The following is a 20,782-nucleotide window of genomic DNA, read 5'->3' on the forward strand; positions in this document are numbered from 1 at the left end:
CTGCCAGGAATAAAGCACGCTTGGGCCACACTAAGATATACAGTGACTCACCAAAGCTTGCTGGGCCAGCAGGCTGGCTGAGCTGTTCAGTAATTCGAGGGTTAAAGAACAGTTAATCACTGGGCAGGAAGCTCCAGCTGCCATCCCAGGCACCCTCCTGGCCTGGCTTCTTGCGGCAGTCCCCACCTGCCTCCTGCCCAAGTGTGCCCAGGAATGAACCAGACACCCTCGGTTGAGTGAGAAATAGGTCACAGGAAAATGTGGGTCTGGGTGGAAAACCAGACCTCTGTGAAGAGAAATAAAGCTGGAAGCCACGTTTGCCTTGCTGAGGATCAGTTGTGGATCAGCCTCTTTGAATGCAACAAGTGAGGGGCCCATCCCAGGGGAGCAGGGCCTTCGGAAACCAAAGTCAGGAAGGCTCCTCCCTACAGGTGGGAAGAGAAAAGCTCACACTGGTTTTAGAGATCAATTACACATAACAAAGTAAAGTATTACACATCCATGGACCTACCATCTCACATTAAAATATTTAAGACATTCATATTTGGGAGGGTCACATTTACACACTTTAATCCCAGCACTCGGGTGGCAGAGGCAGGCAGATCTCAGTGAGTTCGAGGCTAGCCTGGTTTACAAAACTAGTTCCAGGATGGCAAGAATTGTTACACAGAGAAAACTTGTCTTGAAAAACACAAAACAAAACAAAACAAACAACAGTCTAATTAATAAATTCCAAAGGTATTACTATGGGAAGGTTCACAACAGGGTTTTTTCCTTTTTCTTCTCTTTCTTTTTTAGACAGGATCTAACTGTGCAGCACTGGCTGTCCTTTAACTCTGTAGACCAGGCTGTCCTTGATCCACCTGCCTCTGCCATGCAAGTGCTGTGTTTAAATGATGTGCCATTATGCTCACCCCCCCCATACATTCTTAAGGAGGATTTCCTTAAGGTGTATTTCTGCTAACTTTTGCTGGGCATGCATAGCAAAACACCCCCCAAAACCTAAGTGACTTAAAACAATGACTTGTTTGTGACCTTAAGTGGTTAGCCTGAGAGATCCTTTTCGGGGTCTCTCCTGGCATCTTTCCCAGACTACATCCCACCCAAGGGTGCTGAGAAGAAAGGCTCTATTGGGTAGTTTGTGCTGGTGGTGGGGCTGAAGCATGTGGTTCCCTTCTCCTGGTTCTCTTTCACACAGCTCTCATGTGTCCAACAGGCATGTTGTGAACACAGGGTTCCCAGAGGACAAGGATAGGGGCTGCATGGCTTCTAGACCTTCAGTTCCTCGATTCATGTGCTAATGCCTCGGCTACATTCTGCTGGCCAAGTCAAGCCCCAGGTATAAGCCAGACTCAGTGTAGAAATGGAATCTATCCACTGATGGGTGGAGCTACAAAACCAGGGTGTAGATCCAAGGCTGTGAGACTCACTGAGGCCATTATCACCCTGATCTGCCATAGGACTGGACATCCCTTTTATTCCTTTTCTTTTCAAACAGGGTCTCACATAACCTAGTCTGGCCTCAACTCACTATGTAGCCACGGATGACTTTGAATTTCTGACCCTCTTGTTTCTACCTCCCCAGTGCTGGGATTACAAGCATTCATGATGGCATGGTTGTATATAGTACTGGAGATAGAACCTAGGGCATCATGCATGCTAGGCAAGCCCTCTACCAACTGAACCCCAGGCCCTAATCCCTTTTCTAATATGCACATAGGCCCAAGAAAGGCAGCCAGCCACTGTCTTTTCAGAATATTTACCTTTATATTGGGCTGGTGAATGACTTCTGGAACAGTTTGAAGAATATGATAGGGGGGAGGGACTATCCTTTAAGTGGCCATAGTGACATGGCTATGACCAAAGCAAGCTAAAGAGTTACACAGGGAAGTAGAGGGATCCTCCCCACCTTTGGGTAGAGCAAGTCCTGAGCCTCAGGGTCATCATTCCTGCCCAAGCTCTTCCCCTCTGCTAGGGTTGCCATTAAACTCCTTAATGATGCTTGACCTTTATGACCCATCCATGACCTTCATAACCTCTCCATGACTTATGCTGAATGGCCATCCAGAAAGACATTTCATTGTCGTAACACATTAGAAAAGAGTACACATGTCATCAGGGTAGACACACATGTAAAAGAGAAACCAAAATTTAACACAGGTAACTCCCCCTCCAGAATCCTTAAAGTACCACCATCCATATCTCCACCATCCTCCAGAATCCTCAAAGTCCCACCACCCATCCTGCTGCTGGCTCTGACAGCCCTGGCCACCCAGGAAGAATCTGTGTGTTTTGAAGGTACCAGGTTTTCCTGCATGTGCTGTCATCCAGATTAGAATCCTCAACTCCCAGCTTCCTTCTCTTTGTTCTCCCAGCAGGTTTATGTTGTAGAATTTGTACATCACAGGATTTCCCCATTCAAGTGCACAGGTCAGTGGTGGTCAGCACACTCATAGAGCCACACAACTGTCATCACACTCAGTAGTAGTAGTACTTTCCTCATTCAAACAGAAATCTGTATCCTTTGACTCTTGTCTCAAGTCTCCCTTCCCTCCTGTCCTCAGCCCTAAAAAACTCTAACTGGCTTTCTGCCTAGAGAAGTCCCACCTCTTAGTATTTTCCTTTTGTTTGATTTTTTTTTTTGGTGTATTTTTGAGATAGGCTATTATATAGCTCAAGTTGGCCTAAGGCTGATCTTGAACTCCCAATCTCCCTGCCTCCACCTCTCAAGAATTCGTATTAAAGGTGTGTACCACCATGCCCAGCTTTGGACATTTTTCCATGAACAAAATCACACAAGACGTGGGTTTGGTGACTGTTTCTTTTACCTAGTATACTATTTTCAGAGTTCATCCATGTAGTAGACACAGGTCCTCCATTCCTTTATTTTTGCCAGGGATTAAGCCAGAGAGAGCCTTGAACATACTAAACATATGCTCTACCACTGAACTATACCCCCAACTGGAATAATATTTCATTATAAGGCTTGCCCACATTTCATCTTTTCATTCACTTATGGATGGATAGTTAGGCTTTTCTATCTTCTGGAACTTATAAATAATATTGCTATGAACAGTCATGTGTAAGCTTCTATGTGGACATGTGGTGTTTTAGTTTCTCATGGGTGTGTACCTAGGTCATTCTAGGAGGAACTATCGCTTTACATTTCATATCACGTTCCTACTTTATATATTTCCATTGGCAGTGCATAAGGATCTGAGTTCCCCACATTCTCCCATAATTTTTTTCTGCTTCTCACTCCTATTTCTGATGTTGAATTAAGCATCCTCTCTCTGGGGAGGGCCCACCTTTGGGACCCCCACCCACCCTCCCACAGGTTCTAGACCTCTTTATTTGCTTTACAGTTGCAAAGAACTGCCCTCTCATCAGTGTACCCAGCTACCCTCAGTGCCTCAACAACCTTCACAACTGTCCTTTTCAGACACAGGGGCTCCATAACAACAGATACTGTGTCTTTTGCTCACTTTTGCAGCCCTAACTCTTGGCTTGGCTGCAACTCTGGTATCTGTGGAGTCCAGATCAGGAGCACAAAGGTTACATGACTCAGAATCATAAAGATCATCAATGTTGCCTTTTCTCCTGTTCCTGCCCTGCCCACATAGCAGCCATCAGCTGTGTGTGACTGGTTACTGGCCACGACTGCCAAGCAACATTCTATTCTGTTTCATTTTGATACATTTAAGATATACATACATGCAAGTAGGAAGAGCAGGTTACCAATGATACTCCAATACAGACGGAGCTCTGTTTCCCTGGCCTGGAGTACGGCATCTCCTGGCTCCTGGGAGTTTTGGGGGTGGCCCAAACTGAGCCTGAGTCATGGCTAGTTCTACTTGTACAGGAAGGCAGAGGGTCTGGAGAGTGTGGCATCAGGAAGGGCTGGTCCATGTTCTAGGGTGAGCACAGAGCTGTCACTCCATTGACTCCCACTAATGGCTATTTAAACGTAAAGCAGCAAGATGGCAGAAAAGTCAAAACCCAGCTTCTTTGTTGCACTAGTCATGCTCCAAGCACTTAGCAGCTGCACATAGCTTGTGGTTACCACATTGGGCAGGACAGACATATGGTATTTTCATCTGAATAGGAAGCTCTGCTGGCTAGCCCTGCTTTGGGGCTTCCTTGGGGTTTTGTTCTCTTTCCCTGAAATCTCCTCTACTGTCAGCTAGCAAGGCCATGGATCCACTCATCAAAATATCACATCTTACATCCATCCTGTGGGAGAAGTTGGGTCAGTCTGGCCCTCCTCACTGCACCCGTCCTCTGAGAGCTCACAAGCCTAGTGCTTCCCTCCCCAACCTCGGCTTCCTCTCTTCTGGTATTGCAAGACATAATGGTCAGCAGGACACAACACCTCTAAAAAGAGGAGAGTTAGGTGTGGTAGCTTAATCCTGTAATCCTGAGGCAGGAAGATTGTGACTTCCAGGCTAGCCTGGGCTACATAATAAGATGCTATCTCAAAAAGGAGGTAGGCAGGCCTGGAGTGGTAGTGCATGCCTTTAATCCTAGCATCTAGCACTCAGGTGGCAGAGGCAGGTGGGTCTAAGTTCGAGGCCTGCCAGTGAAACCCCATGTCCAAAAAAAAGGAAAAGAGGTTGAAGGTTCTCTTTCTATGCTGCTGTCTTCTCCTCTTCCTCCTCCTCCTCCTCCTTCTCCCCCCCAAGTATGTGTGCTCCTAACTGTTATTTTTATTTATTTAGGCATTTAGACAAGGTCTCAATACATAGCTCTGGAATTCATATGTAGACCAGGCTAATCTCAATTTAAACTTGAAGAGGTCTGCCTATTTCTGTCTTCCAAGTTCTGGGATTAAAGGGATATGCCACCATACTCAGTTTTTTGTTTTTGTTTTTGTTTTGAGATGGGGTCTTTCACTGATTGGTCAGTTAGCTCCAAAATTTCCTGCCTTGGCCTCCCCAGCAGTGGTGGGGTATCTGGCTTTTTATGTGGGTTCTGAGGATGCAAACTCAAGTCTCCTGCTTGTGTGGCAAGCACTTTACCCACTGAGCCATTTTCCCACCCCACAATTCATTCTTACTCTGACAAGCCTGAGGTAAAGTAAGCCAGTGTTTATTTCCTCAGCACCACCACTCCTGCTTCACAGGCTCAGCTGCTCCTCGGCTCTCCAAAATCACCATCTGTGAATGCAGCCTCGAAGACCCAAGGGAACCACTGGTCCAACTATCTCATTCTGCATCCGGCGCCAAGAAGGATGCACCAAGCCTACATGGCATCAGTCTCAACCTTCACCAAGTAAAAGTAACTCCAAGCGGCAAGTGAACAACAGGAATAACATTTATCAAGTGTTTGCGATATGTTTAGGTACTTGACAAAGCCACCACGGTTTGTTTAGCACCGCCAGCACCAGCATCAGATTGGATTCTGAGGCAGAGAGTTTAGCTGACTTGCCTAAGGCCACACAGCTAGCAGAGTTGGGACCCAAATCTAGGTCAGCTGGAACCTGAAAGTTGCTATGTTTCAAGTGAATCTACAACCATCTTCTGAGGACCAAACTTTCCTTCTCCAGGGCCTGGGAGATGAAGTGAATGATGAGAGAATCAAACAAAGGGTCAGTTCCAAAAACAGCACATAGGACGAAACACTGCCCAGTGCCCAGGCCCACTGCTTTGGGCATTGCAACCATGCGTCATAAACTCAGAGTCAATGAAGCTTCCCCTCATGAGAAGAGCTCGTGAGAGTCTCTTGAGAATTTTTTGTCTCAAGAATTGTACTTCCCAAGTTCAGAGAGTGTATGATTGGACTCCTTGCCTCTCACCCCAGATGTGCTAGTTTCATTTTCAACCATTAAGCAAGAAGGAGACAGTGCTGCAAGGCGTGTGTTCTAGTTTCATTTCTGTTGCTAGTATGCAAAGCAATTTTGCAGAGGAAAAGATGTACTTGACTCACACTGCCAGGGCAGGAACTCAAGGGAGACCTTGAAACCAAACCCATAGAGGGATGCTGCCTGCTGGCTCATTCACAAGCTTGTGCTTAGCTAACTTTCTACTACAACCCAGGACTGTCTGCCCAGGGAATGGTACTGCTCACAGTGGGCCGTACCCTTCTACATCAACTAGCAAGAAGACAATGACCCACAGACATGCATGCAGGCCAGTCTGATCTGGGCAATCCTCGGCTGAGACTCCCTTCTCAGAAGTCTCCAGACTGTGTCAGGTTGACAGATAATGCTAACTAGGAGAGTGAGTTGCCAATTTCAGCCACTGGAATTCTGGCTTCCAAGTTGGAGGTCAACTGTGCCCTCTGGTGGACAGGAGTGGACTCTTAGAATTAGAGCAAATGGTTCTTCCATGGGAACCTTCCTTCCTTCCTTCCTTCCTTCCTTCCTTCCTCTCCTCTCCTCTCCTCTCCTCTCCTCTCCTCTCCTCTCCTCTCCTCTCCTCTCCTCTCCTCTCCTCTCCCTCCTCTCCTCCCCTCCCCTCCCCTCCCTCCTCCCTCCCTCCCTCCCCCCTCCCCTCCCTCCCCTCCCCTCTCCTCTCTTTCTTCTCTTCTCTCTTTCTTCTCTCTCTTTCTCTCTCTCTTTCTTATTTTCGAGACAGGGTTTTTCTGTGTAGCTTTGGAGACTGTCCTGGAACTCACTCTGTAGACCAGGCTGGCCTCGAACTCACAGATCCACCTGCCTCTGCTTCCCAAGTGCTGGGATTAAAGGCATGCTCCACCACCACCCAGCTTCCATGGGGGAGCTTTCTTGTGGAGACTGTATTGATATTGTATTAGAGGATGATTTTTTTTCTTCTTATCACCCAGGGTGGTTAAACAGATTCCTAAGCCTGTTGCTTTGTGGGCATGGGAGCACTGGGAAAGAAGACGTGTGTGTGTGTGTGTGTGTGTGTGTGTGTGTGTGTGTGTGTGTGTGTGTGTGTGTGTTACAGTGAGGATCCCCACAGAGGAATGAAAGCTTCTAGACTGTAGTCCTTTCTAGCATCATCTACAGATCTCCTGTACCACACATGCATAACCCATTTTGAATGAAAAAACAAAACAAAAAAACCTAGGAGAGACCCAAAAACCACGCCAGAGCGTCTCCCCACCAAGCTCCTCAGTGATGGTGGCTCTGTGTTTTTTCTCTCATTGTTCTTCAGCAACCTGTTACTAAGCAACACTGATTTTTTTTCTAAGGAGTGAAACAACTATGCTTGTCTGATAAACTGCACCTCCAGGCAACTGTGGTCAAATCTGTTAGATGCTGTTGGATGAAAGTGTGCGGCTGCAAGGGATGCCTGTGATGATGACCATGGGTTGTCAACTTGACAGGATCTAGAATCACCTATGAGACAGGCCTCTGGGCTACATGAGGTGGGAAGAAGACCCACCCTAAATGTGGGTGTCATTTGTGGGCCGGGGGCCCAGAATAGAGAGGAGAAAGTGACTGAACATCAGCATTCATCTATCTGTTTCCTGACTGCAGAGGTGACATTGCCAGCGGTCTCAAGCTCCTGATGTCATTATTCACCTGCATGATGGATGGCACCCTTGAACTGTGAGCCAAAACAGCCCCTTCTTAACTTCTGTTGCTTCTTGTCAGGATCACAGCAACAAGAAAAATAGCTAGTACGATGGCCACGGTGTGTTACTGTTTGTAAAATAGTCAATCAGATTCCATGGCCAAACTAAAACTAATTGGTGATGATGGAAGTCTGGGTGTGTTTGCTGGAATGAGGGAGCCTAGGTGAGGCTGGCTGGGGCATCCAGAACCTGACCATTATGGGTTTTTATTTATTTTTTGTTGTTGTTTGTATTTTATTTTATTTTATTTTATGGTTTTTTGAGAAAGGGTTTCTCTGTGTAACAGCTCTGGCTGTCCTGGAGCTTGCTTTGTAGACCAGCTCCAAAGCCTGGAGCTGGCTTTGAACTCACAGAATTCTGCCTGCCTCTGCATCCCAGGTGCTGGGATTACAGGCATGTACCACCACTGCTCCATTATGTTTTGATATGAGCAGTGGTCCTATGTGTCCACATAGTGGGTTCTTTTCCCATTGATTTTGAGCTTTGAAAAATAGAATTTGCATCAGAATATCCTTTGTCCAGGTTACTGAGCGTTTATGGGGCCATGATACCCTATAGACTTTGTGCCTGAGTGAGCGTCTCACTGGTGTTCATATTAATCTGAATTACGAAGGCCATGTTTTCCAATATCTACCCCACAGTGTCATATGTATTTCCAACTCTATTAAACCCTTGCTGTGTAGCCTAGAGGTGATAGCTACCCCAGTTTCTCTCCTCTCTTGTCTCGCCGCTCCCATTACTACTTCTCATTGACTGGACTTGAACAGGCACAACAGTGTAGAAGTGTGGGAAGCAGGAGGGAGGGAACAGTCCTGAAAGCAGGCTCCCAAAGTCCAGCTCTTTAGCTGTGACTCTTCCCACTAGGTCTGCCTTCCACGTTCTCACCAGCCCTTCCAACCTTCTGAGATTCTCTGCTGGGGAGAAAACTCCCTCAACTGTGTCTTTCCACAGCAGCCATCAGACTGAATGTAACCCCCAAAAAGTGAGGGTTTGCACAACACCCTCAACTCTCCACATTCTCAAAGACAACAGGTAACACAGAGAGGTGGACACACCCAAAGGTGACCCTTTGTACCCTTTTAGGGAAGGGTTTAACTTCTAACCCAGGATGTCCCCGAGAACTGCAGGACATTGTGTAAGGCTATTAGTAGCTACTTAGGCTGTTAGGCATTTAGCTGCAAGATTAGCCTGTCAACAGCCTGAGAGAATTGGACGTGAATTTTCCCCAATCATATCTTTGGATGAAAATAAACACAGATTACAATAACCTATAATTCGAGCGCCTGAGCAGAGGACCCGGTGGGACTAACAAGCACAAACAGCTGGGCTCCCCTGGTTAATGTCGCTTTATTTCCTCTTATGTAGACAGGTTGGTCAGGGCTGTGGGGAATCCCATAGATTCCTCTGAAAACTGTCAAGATGCTGGGAAAATAAACGCAAAGCTGGCATAGATTGGGATGCCCAGGGTTTGGATTTTCAAGGCCTGAGGTAAGAAATAAAACAGAACAGATGATAATTTCAGGATGAGGTTGCTGTGCCCACGACAGCTACATAAGCTCCTGGTTCCCAGTTCTGGCTACATCAGAGTAGTCTACGGAGAATATAAACAAAATTTAGTCATAATGTAGGTACAGTAAAGTGTATACATCTTTGGGAGTTGTCCCAAGGCCACACCTGTGCTGTCACTGATCAAGGTGAAGCACACTTCAGTCTAGCCTGTCCCCTCATCCTCCAAGAGCATGACTGTGATGATTCCAGTCCCCCACCCCCACCCTCACTCCCACCTCACCCCACCCCCAACCCCACCTCACCCCCACCCCCACCCCAGGAAATGCCTTGGGAAGCCTTTATAAGCATTAAACCCAGGCCCCACCTGTGGAGCATTTGTCTCACCACTTTAGTGGCCTCCCTGATCGGCAACAGGGGCGGCTCAAAGCCTCAGGTGATTCTAATGTGTCCCCAAGGTCTGGACAGAGAATGACTCTGTGGTTTGTGGTACAGCAACATTCTCAACAGGTCACCAGCATGAGCCCCGACCTCAAACCCACAGCCTAAAGAGCTCCTTTGTGTTTTTCTGGCTATTTGGGGAGTGGCTGCTAGGCAGGTACTAAGTCTACCTAGATGTTGGTACTACCCTAGGGTTGACCAGGTTCTGTCCTCCTGGGTTAGCCCGGGGGGAGGCAGGAAACCTGAGAAGGATTTCAGAGGAACTGATGAGCTGTGACACCTTACATCTATACATAAACACCTTCTGACATTTATAAGATGGGTCTGCTGTGCCCCTGATTTGATTTGTTAGTGTCATCCACAACTACTGCTTTTCATTCTAGCCGGTTTTTCTTTGGTATCATTTGGACCGTGCTCATCCTTAAGAAACTGAAAACAATACTCTGATAGGTCACTGGTGGCTTGAAGACAGGAATGCCCAAAAAGGGGTGAGGGAGGAAAGGAGCAAAAAGGAAACAGAAGAGAAAGAGAAAAGTCAGGCAAGGGGGATGCTCACATGGCTTTTGCAGCCGGGTTTGATGAACCCAAACTTCTGTGTGATCTGGTTTGTCCTGAACTCCTGCCACTTGCCATCCACCAGCGTCTGGGCTCTGATCTCATACTTCACCAGGCGCTCAGCTCTCAGGCTGATGGCACTGTGCTCACAGATGGGGGAGGGGCAATCCAAGTCGGTATGTCTTATCCTCTGCAAAGAAAATGGCCCACCCTGTGTGACCCTGTGACCAGGGTGACCAGAGCTAGCAAACAGTTCCTGACACAGAGCCTTCCTGTTTCCTTCGAAATACAGATAGCACAAGGCCATTCGCCAAATGGCATAATTTCCTGAGGGCCACCGATGGAACCCTGTGATGTCTGAGACCTTTCCTTAAGCAAACCACTTTCAGTGGACCAGGGCTTGGCCACTGAATCAGGCTTCCTTATTGTTTTGCTGGGATAAAGCTCCAACAGTGTATACATTAAGGGCCGATGGTGGTGTTACAAAACTCATCTCTTCTGTTCAGTCAGGAAGATGCCTGAGGGCCTGGTGACCAAGAATGGAGGACCCAGGAGGAGGAGGGACTTGCTGTGGGGACACATTAGAAGGTGGTGGCCAAACTGGGACTAAAACTCAGATTTCATCATTTGCTCATTCATTTATCCATCCTCTTATTCAGTCATTTAAATTTTCCCTAGGTTCTAGACATGGTGACTGGCAGTGGAAATAAAAAGCCACGTGAGAGATGGTTTCTCAAGGAGCTTGGCATTGAGAGAAGAGAGATTTCTAATCAAATTCTAAATGGAATACAGCAGTCCTTCACCACAGCACCCATCACTGTCACTACCCTCACTGCTAAATATACGAAGTACTAGGCTGGGAGCAAAGCTCAATGGTATATATAGCAAATGCTTAGAATGCACGTGGCCCTGAGTTCCATCCCTAACTACCAAATTTCCAATAAAAATACACAATGCTTTCTATGCCAAACAGGTTGCAAGCCCTTTGCACAATTAACGCATTTAATACTCCAAGGTTGACCCTATTACTGTATTTTGTCTTTTTTTTGAAAGATTTTATTTATTTACTATATATACAACATTCTGCTTCCATGTATATCTGTACACCAGAAAAGGGCATCAGATCTCATAACAGATGGTTGTGAGCCACCATGTGGTTGCTGGGAATTGAACTCAAGACCTTTGGAAGAACAGTCAGGGCTCTTAACCTCTGAGCCATCTCTCTCTCCAGCCCATGTATTTCATCTTAAAGGCAGGAGGATCATGGGACTTGTTGAACGCATGCAGCTTGCCAGGCAGTCTAACTGCAATTTGCTGCCCTTAAACAGTCTTCTTCAACCTCTCCTGAAAGCTTGAGGAGAACGCTGAGACATCCCTCCCTTGCCTGGTTCCTCAGATGTCCCATACACTGCTCTGTTGTTACTTTAGACAGACTCACCCCTCTCCTACTTATAGTCACTTCTTCAAAGACTGACCATGGGCACAATATCCACCGTTATGTACAGACTGATGATGATTTGACTTCCAGAACAGTCAAGTTGAACCCTGACTTCGTAAAGAGGCCACATGACATGAAAGGGAAGTCACTCAGAGTTGACAGCCTTATCTCCTACCCGTCTCCACCTCCCCAGCTGGTTTCGAAAATCACATGGCATCACATGCATGAGTGTGAACAGTGCTTTACAACACAGTCTGTATGAATGATGAACTAATGATTCCTTGATTCCTTTTAATCCCTTATCAATCAGCTGGCCCTTGGTGGCTGCTTCAGAGGCATGCCTTTCCCATGTTCCTGCTTCTTACCTGCATAGAAAAACTGTAAGAGGTACTATCATGTTTGATTCCCTTTATCTCAAAGAAGTATCCATATATAGAAATCGTTTCCGAGTAAGTGGTATATTCCTACATTGGGAAAGAAAAGCAACCACGTGAAAGGGGAAATTCCATCAGCATTCAAAGGCAAGAGGATGCAGCAAAACTAGAGTGACTCACTCAAAAACTGTCACTGTTCAGAAATAGCTACTAACTTCTTCCAACATTTCTTTTTTTTCTTCATAAATTTTATTTAAATTGGAAACAATTTTATACATTTTATTTAAATAGAAATGATTTTATACATTTTATTTAAACTGGAAACCATCTAATTTCCTTCTCCCTCCCATGAAAATCTGTCAAGTCATTTGGGGCAGGACTTAGGCCTTCCCCCTATGGCAACTCTTGTAACAGTTTGCCCAACAAGCTCACACCTACTCTGAAAAGGCCACACCTCCTAGTAGTGCCTCTCCAATGACCAAACAGTCAAATATGAGCCAATTTCTTCCAACATTTCTAATCATTATTTTTTGCACGATTCTTTGGGAAGAAATAACGAGTTAGGTAAGGTCTTAAATGACCCATGTGCTGCTGTGCATTTTGTTCCAATGTGATGGAGATATGAGACATACCATACTTTTATGCCAAAAGATCCACTTTAGTGGGTCTCTGCAACCAGGTACTAGCTTAGTCTCTCAGATGATTAACTTAGGTCCCAAAGTCCCTGAAACCTGTGTTCTTTTAAGATCTCTGATAATTACCTTAAAGAAGTCATAAAACAGCATATATATATATATATATATTATATATATATATATATCTTGTTGCAATATAATAGAATATATATATATATATTCTATTCTATTGCAACAAGCCCACGACAGAGCATAGCCACCAACCCCAGACCATGTCCTACAGTTGAGCACTGAGATGCCTCACATTGCAGCTTCTTGGCCAACCATGGTTTTATTGAGATCCTCTGAACCAGCTACCAGAATGAGGCAGGTCTTACAACCTGAACTGGAGACTTGCTGAGCCTTTGGTAGCTGTCAATCCTTGTGTGTGGGTGCATGTGTATGTGTGTGTTGGGGGAGGGTATGATTAGTCCATGGTTTCCCCAGATGTTCCCTGCTTTTAGGAAGAAAACACTCAACTCCCAGGAAATCTCTTCCATCCTAGGAAAAATGGGACTGTTGGTCACCCTAGTGGGAAAATATGGACCACACACAGCTGACCGGACTGTCCCAGTCCTATGTTTTATGAACTTGGTTTTTTTTTTTTTTTTTGATAGCTCTACTACCAGAGGTCAGAGTGGTTGTGGGTGGCCCCACAGATCTCCTTTGCTCAGCATAGGAGGGATAGCCCTTCCCCTTGGTTGGGTCAAGTTTTCAGTACCTGCCTAAAGAGCAGCCCAAACCTCATGGCTTGTGTAGAAAGATCTTTCAGGTGGACCATGTTGCCCCCACTCTCCAGCTGGAAGGGAAACACATGAGGCTTACCTGATGCATGGTAAAACGTCCCTCATCACCTCCTATCCACCCACTCCTAGATCTCCAGGCCCCATGGTTTTATCTTCAGACATTTACTGAAAACCTACCATATTCAAGTACTGTTCCCAATGTTTCCAGAGTATGTAGAGGAGAGAGGAAAATGGCTAAGCAGTGTGCCCGGGGGAATAAAAGATGGAGGTCAATAGCATCCTCATGGGGAAAGGCCATAATCGAAAGTTCAAGAGTGAGCAGGATCCTTGCATGACATTCCACAGAGGAAACTGGAAAGTGGGTGTGGGCCTCAGGAGCCTGAGGAAGGATTGGGCAGGGTGTGTGTGTGGGGGGAGATGGAGCTGGGAACCTCCTCAGTGACAGTCTTTTTGGCCACTTTTAGAGAGGAGTTCTGAATTATATCCTGGAGAAGCAAGAGCTTTCTGTGGAGTTGTCTTCTAATGTACAGGGAGAAGGGCACTGGGAGGTCTGGTTCCAGCATCACAATAAGTACTTGTGGAGCTGGCTGAATTTTAACTCGTGACTCATGCATCTTCAGAACTTGAACACTGCCCCACTTTATCTCTGAAAATGCACCACTGGAAATGTACAAGGAGCAGGACAGTTTGTATGGACAATCCACAAAGCAGGCACGTGGGAAAACACTCATGTTTGCCAGTCACCGAAGAAATGCATATTTAAAGATGAAATGTCATTGTTCCCTCCTCAATTAACAAAAGTGGTTTGAAATTTAAAAATGCTCCATGCTGCCAAGTGTGTATACAGTGGGGTGAGTTCATTTCTTTCTACAGTGGGGTAGAGTCATTTGTTCCTAACATTTATTAATATGTACTAGGAACAAAACTGTACATATGCTATAGAGGCAGCATTTCTACTGTGGAGAATCTCCTACAAGCAAATAATTCAAAGTACAGAAAAATAAACTATTATGTAAAAACATGATCCCTATTGGAAGACAGTAGAGACAATGAAATGTTGTCTTTGGGTGATGGTCTGAGGGGGTTCTTTTCTCTGTAGTTTGAACAGTTTCAATAATAAGCACATTCATTCATATTTGTGTCTACTAGGGCGTAGATTTGGAGGAATGTATGACCATAGAGCTCTTCAACCCTGGATAAATTTCCAGATCAGAGGCCATGTGGCACCTCGCCCTCTCCCCTTCTCCTGGAGGAGGCTCCAGATATGCCCTGACCTCAGAGGCTCAGAGATGTCTATTGAGGAACTTAACTCCAGAAAAAGCAAAGCTGAGGAGGCAAGACAATTTGCTAGTTGCTTCCTTGAGAAGCCGACTCACTGCGTGATAATGGTTGGCTGTAACCCGGACCAGCCAGGACTCAGGGAAGAAATTAATGTGCTTTAACTCTTCCAGATCCCTGCCTTAAAGAAACACAAGGGGAAGTGGTTACAGGCTTATTCATAACGCCATCTCAAATGTCTGACTTATAGCAAGAAAAAGGGAGCTACCAGGAAACGAGAAAGGGCCAGTTTTCCTTTGCCAATACCTAAGAATCACTACGGTTGTATACAGAAGCCATTTATTTTTTTATACATACTCCAAATATATTCTTAAAAGAAAAACAACTTAAAAAAAGAAAAACAGCTTGCAGGACCAAGGAATTAGCCCAGTGAGCAGAGTGCTTGCCATACATGTGTAAGGATTTGAACTTCTGGGTGGACACCTATAGTCCCAGAGCTGGGGAGGTAGCAAGGAGATCCCTGGAGCAAGCTGGCTAGCTAGACCAGCCCAATTAGTAAGAGATTCTGCCTCAATATATAAGGTGGAGAATGTCCCAGTGTGTGTCATAAAAGGGAATTGAAAGCATTACCCCCAAGCCTGTTTGTTGTACCACATCAGTTCAGCCAATTAGAAAGCCAATAAATGGCAGTGACCTCTTTTGGCCTCATCCTATGCTCAGTATTCACCGCAGAAGGGGACAGGAAATAGAGTTGAGGTTAATATGCATAGTCTGAGCATGTTAGGAACCAGAAGCAGAGTAGCTCACAGATGTGTGGAAAGGAGACAGCCAGGCTGAGCTATGCTTTGCAACAAACTTTGAGCAGAAGTAACTGAAGACTTCTAAAGAACTGAGCTCTAGTTGATAAAGAAGCTAGATCCATGATACAGTATCAGGGAAGCCCATATTTCTTTCTCTGGAGAAGAACTTCAAGCATTTCAACTGCTGGGACCAATAGTTCCAACAGTTGAAATGCTTTTAAGAGAGAGCCAGTTTCTCTCCCAAACTGCCAAATGAGTGATCTAGAAGCTAGTCCCATGCAGCAGCAGGTGACTCAATTAGATAGCAAGAAAACAGCCTTGGGCATGAGTATATTACACAATTCAGGTGGTAGAGTGCTTGCCTAGCATGCATAACTCAACAGGGTCAGATCCCCAGCACCACAGAAATGGAGTGTAGGGAAATGTCTATTATCCTAGTACTTGGGTGGTGGAGGCAGGAGGACCAGAAGTTCAAAGTTATCCTTGACTACATACTGAGTTTGAGGCTAGCCTGGGGTATATGATACTCTGCTTCAAGAAAAAGGAAAGAAATGGGGGGGTGGGCTTTTGGTAGTGACACAGGCCTGTAATCCCAGAACTCAGAAGGCTAAGGCAGGCACCATCGCAAGTGTGAAGCCAGCCTTGGCTGTCAACTTGACACACTTGGAAAATGGACTCTCAATTGAAGACTTGCCTCCATCAGATTGATAAATTGGTATGTCTGTGTGGGCATTTTCTTGACTGCTAATTGATGTAGGAGGGTCTGGCCCACTGTGGTTGGTGCTGACCTTAGGCATGTGGACCTGGACCACATAAGAAAGCTAGCTGAATGTGAACCTGGGAATAAGCAGGTAACCAGCTTTCCCCAATGATTCCTTTCTATGCTTCTGCTTGAGTTCCTGACCTGACTTCTCTCACCAATAGACCTAGAAGTGGAAGCCAAATATACCTTTCCTCCCAAATGGTTTTGGTCATGATGATTTTTTTTGGGGGGGGAGCAGGAGGTCAAAACAGTTTCTCTGTGGCTTTGGAGGGTGTGCTGGAACTAGTTCTTGTAGACCAGGCTGGCCTTTAACTCACAGAGATCCGCCTGCCCTTGCCTCCTGAGTCCTCGAATTAAAGGCGTGTGCCACCACCACCTGGCAGTCCATGATGATCATGACAACAACAGAAAGAAAACTATTATAGACCTTTCTACCCATTGTGCTATCCATGGAACTTCTGGTTATCCCCCATTTTACAGGCGGGGTTATTGAGACAGATGTCATACATCTTGGGAGTGACAATCCCAGGGAGCAGTCCTGTGGCAATATCTGCTGGGAGTTCATCCCAAACACCCTTCCCATGCATATAGTCACACAGATGGTGACACTTACCACTGGTGATGCCATGCAGACGTAGGCAGAGGAAGAGTGGTGTCCAGGTCTGCCCTGCATCTTGTTCCAGAAAGCAGCACTTCTTGGAAAAGCTTGGAGAGAAGAGTAGAGAGCCTTCAGAAAACTCTTCTAGGGAATGCAGGAGCTACTGAAAGCCATGACCTAGAGACTAGTGGTTTCCCCAGTAGGACTAGGCAAGGCAGAAGTGTGGAAGCAGGGACCACTTAGATTGTACAAAGAGATGAGTGGTTACATTCCCCTCAACCTCTGAGCTGTGCACATAGTAGGTTCCTAGAACATACATTTTGAATGACTGACAACAACACATGCCACTCACAGGGGATTTCTCTGCATTTTCTCCTTTGACTTTCACAAATCTGTGGGACAGACAAGGTAAGTTCTGTCAGCTCTGTTTTACAGAGAACTGAGTGCTGGTCAGGCCTTGAACCCTCAAATTGAATATCTGACTCCTTAACAGATATTGCCTTTGCAGTAAGAACCAAGTTAGGCCTTTCAAAGCATTGATGGTAGAATTAAGAAGAACCTGAGGGCCAACTATGGGTTCCTGGTTTTACTACCAGTTCTGTGATGACCAGTGTCAATGTTAATGCTGATTAATTGCAACAAAGGCTGAAGGTCAGAAGTGGGTAGAGGAGGTCAGATTCCCAAGGGAAAATGTACTCATGGAGACTCATTCCTACCACCCTTGACATAAGGGTGATCAGTGAGCTGCAGCTTGAATACAGTCAGATGCAACCATAGCAGGGAAAGGCCAGGTCTAGAGGGAAGCATGTCTTCCCTCTGGGAAGCACTTGGGCCAGAAGGACTGCCAGCCAGGCCCTCTCTGTACAACCATCCTGTCTCAGAGAACTGGGGAAGAGCTTTGAGATAAGCATTTAAATCCCTGTGGGAAAGTGGAGAGGACACACACTATTATGGCTGGTCTGAGAGGTCGTGATCAGCTCATCAACCAACCAATATGGGGGCCCGGAGTCAGACACACCATGGTCCACTCCTGGCCTGGTTGTCCATTAGTCATGTGACTGAGCTTAATTCCCCTCTGTGGAGACAAGAGTCATATGTGTCTCCTTGGGTGGATGGGAGAAGCTGAGATGACAGTGCTTGGGAAGAACCTGGCACAGCTGCTGGAACCCAGCGAAGTCTTCTGTACCTGATAAGTCCTCCTAGGACTCAGTCATGTTGGGAATATGGTGTTGCTCCTGTTGGCATTCATCAACATTGCTGTCTAAACTCACAGAGATCCACCTACCTGGCAGCCTCTGGTTTTCTGAATTCTCAAAGGGCCTGTGGGTATGACCCACACTCTGGAACCAATTAGCCTCACTCTTCCCCTATGGCTTGGGTGGCATCCTATGTCTATGCCACCACATGGGGTCTAACCCAGCACCTTTCTGTCTGTCTTGATGGTGACAGCAAACTTCCATCTGATGTCACACAACAGGAGCAGGTGGGCTGCCAAGTCAGAGGACCTCCTGCCTGGCTATGCTGATGAATTCCAGGTCTTGTATGGCCTATCTTCCCAGCCACTGTGCTCTGTCCATGCACAGATCTTATTCGGCACTTACTTTTCAGGAGCAAATTGTCTAAGGTTCCTCAATCCTCAGGGATTGACCCCTTAGGGAAGACAGTTCCTGGAAACTCAAACACAAATAGGTCACCTCTGGATTCTGTTTTCAAGGTATGTTCTTCCCAGACCTCCAGAAAGGTGGTGCTTGAGGCAAATCTCCTTCTGAGGTCACAGACTGTAATTTTAAGGTCATTCCAGTCACAGTTTTCTTGCTTCCTCCTTCCTACTATCTGCTGGAGTCAGCTTCCCTTCCTAGTGAGTAAATGTGAGGCTCATGGCTCCATTGACCCTGCATTTCAAACCTGAGGTACAGACCTGAGGATTCCAACATGTGCTGTACCATGGAGGAATCTAGAGATGTTATACCTGGGTGTATTAATTACTTTTTGTTTGTTTGTTTGTTGCCATGACAAAACCTGAAAGAAACATCTGAAAGGAGAAAACTGTAATTAAGTGCAGAAGACCTAGACACCTTATGGGATCAAAGAGGCAGGAAATGGCCTCTTTACTCCTAACCCCAACATGGGGTAAACAACACAGTTCCATGGTGGTCCAAGGGTGCCACAGCTGCTCAATTCCTTCTGCCAAGGGCTTCATGGGTCCCTCTCCTCAACTCACTTCTGGGACATGAGCATGGTCGCTTCTATGTATCAGGGTTAGGCTTCTGGTCCAAAGCCCTACTGGAGTAAATGGCAGGTGTGGGATGTAGACCCAAGGGCCTCTATCAACCTGCACCTTACCCATGGATTTTCTATGCTTCCCCCATATAGGCTCTAGAAAAGAAGGGATTTGCGTCTGTTTTGCTTCTTCTTTCCTATGGTGCCTCTTGCAGTACTCAGCACTTATCTTGTAATGTGTTGGGCCGGTTGACCAGAATGATCTGGTTCTGCCAACCTTTCCCTCCTCCACTCACCCTCAATGTATGTAGTAGGAATGCCAGTGGCGTAGGTCCTTCTATAAGGACGTTTTGGCCTGGTCTGCTGTCACCATGCTCTTCTGTCAAGCCAAGCCCCATTAGTCAAACAGAAAGACCCAGTGTGATAGCTTTTTGACTGTGAAGACAGCTCTTGACACTTGAATCTGGTTTAATGACAGCCACAGCTGTCCCTTTGAAGGACCTTCTACGTCCAGGATCCTCAAGCTCCTTCCATCTCTCTAGGACATTGTAGAGTGTCTTGCTGCGTCTTCAGATTCTGAAAACCAAGAAGCTACTTGGAGAAGTAGAGGGCTGGGAAAGACTCAGAACCACAATACCCAGGCACCTGAGAAGAAGGAGACTCAGACTCCAGAGGGCTACGCTGAAGGGAAACTGAGGCAGAAGCTTCAGTAAGAGCAAGAGAAGGCATGGGTTGGGTAGAACTCATGGAGCTGGATGCTTAGACATCCTTGTCCCAGAATATGCTATCACCCCCACCCCTGGCAGAGGGTCTGGGGAGCTGTTCTAAGAGAGAACAGCTTAATGCTGCACACTGGGTCTGGTCACACAGGTCTGGGGAGCTGTTCTAAGAGAGAACAGCTTAATGCTGCACACTGGGTCTGGTCACACAGGTGTAATCATATGTGAAAATTCTCTGAAGGGTTGGGTGCTTTTCCACACAGATATTCTACAGTTTAGTTTCCAAAATTACTTCAGGGGCTGGCTCAGCAGTTAAGGGCTCTGGCTGGTCTTCCAGAGGCCCTGGGTTTGATTCTCAGTGCCCACATGATAGCTCGCAACTTCCGTTAACTTCAATCCTGGGGGAATCTCATACCATCTTCTGTAAGCACTGCAGAGATGTAATACATGCAGACACAATTCAGACAAACTCCTTATACACATAAACAGACAAACAAATATATTTTTTTTTCTAGACTGGGTTTCTCTGTGTAGCCCTGGCTATTCTGGAACTCACTATGTAGACTAGACAGACTGCCTCTGCCTCCCCAGTGGGATTAAAAGTGAGTGAAACCACCACCCAGCAATAAGTAATACTTTAAATGGACTTGGAAGTTTCCTGCTTCAGTCATTATCAAGTATATGGGCTTTACCAGCTGGTTGGTTAGCTTTTGTCAACTCAACAGAAACTAGATTTATCTAGGCAGAGACAACCTCACCAGAGGAATTGCCTCCATCAGATTGGCCTGTCGGCACATCTGTGGGACATTTTCTTGATTAACGGTTGATGTGGGAGCACCCGGAACACTGTGGGCAGTGCCACCCTGAGTAAGTGGTCCTGGGTAGTGTGAGAAAGCAATCTGGGCGAGCTAGTAAGCAGGATTCCATCATGGTCTCTGCGTGGCTTCCTTCCATGATGGCCTATAACCTGGAGGCTAAAATCAAGCCTTCTCTCTTTCCAGGTTTCTTTTGGTCCATGTTTTATCACAGCATCAGGAAAGCAAACGAATAAAAGCAGCTTTCCCAGATTCTTCAGGAAGTGGATTGGAACGAGGACTTTTCCTCATTGGAGGAAAGCATTAGCTTTGC

At 46.2% G+C, this 20,782-nt stretch overlaps 1 protein-coding gene across 1 annotated transcript in view; it reads right to left on the reverse strand.

Annotated features, from left to right (window-relative positions):
• Positions 1-8,870: 8,870 nt before the first annotated feature.
• The window catches only part of Btbd16 (BTB domain containing 16), a 60,600-nt gene continuing 48,688 nt past the window's right edge, over positions 8,871-20,782 (reverse strand). The window contains exons 11-16 of the mRNA XM_035441611.1: positions 16,727-16,822; positions 14,653-14,731; positions 13,252-13,329; positions 11,848-11,946; positions 10,046-10,234; positions 8,871-9,025 (exon numbers count right to left, since the gene is read on the reverse strand). Of these exons, the coding sequence (XP_035297502.1) occupies positions 8,957-9,025; positions 10,046-10,234; positions 11,848-11,946; positions 13,252-13,329; positions 14,653-14,731; positions 16,727-16,822 (610 nt within the window). The 3' untranslated portion in view covers positions 8,871-8,956. The remainder of the gene's footprint in view (positions 9,026-10,045; positions 10,235-11,847; positions 11,947-13,251; positions 13,330-14,652; positions 14,732-16,726; positions 16,823-20,782) is intronic.

This window comes from Cricetulus griseus, chromosome 3 (genome assembly GCF_003668045.3).
Source record: "Cricetulus griseus strain 17A/GY chromosome 3, alternate assembly CriGri-PICRH-1.0, whole genome shotgun sequence".
Lineage (NCBI taxonomy): Eukaryota > Metazoa > Chordata > Mammalia > Rodentia > Cricetidae > Cricetulus > Cricetulus griseus.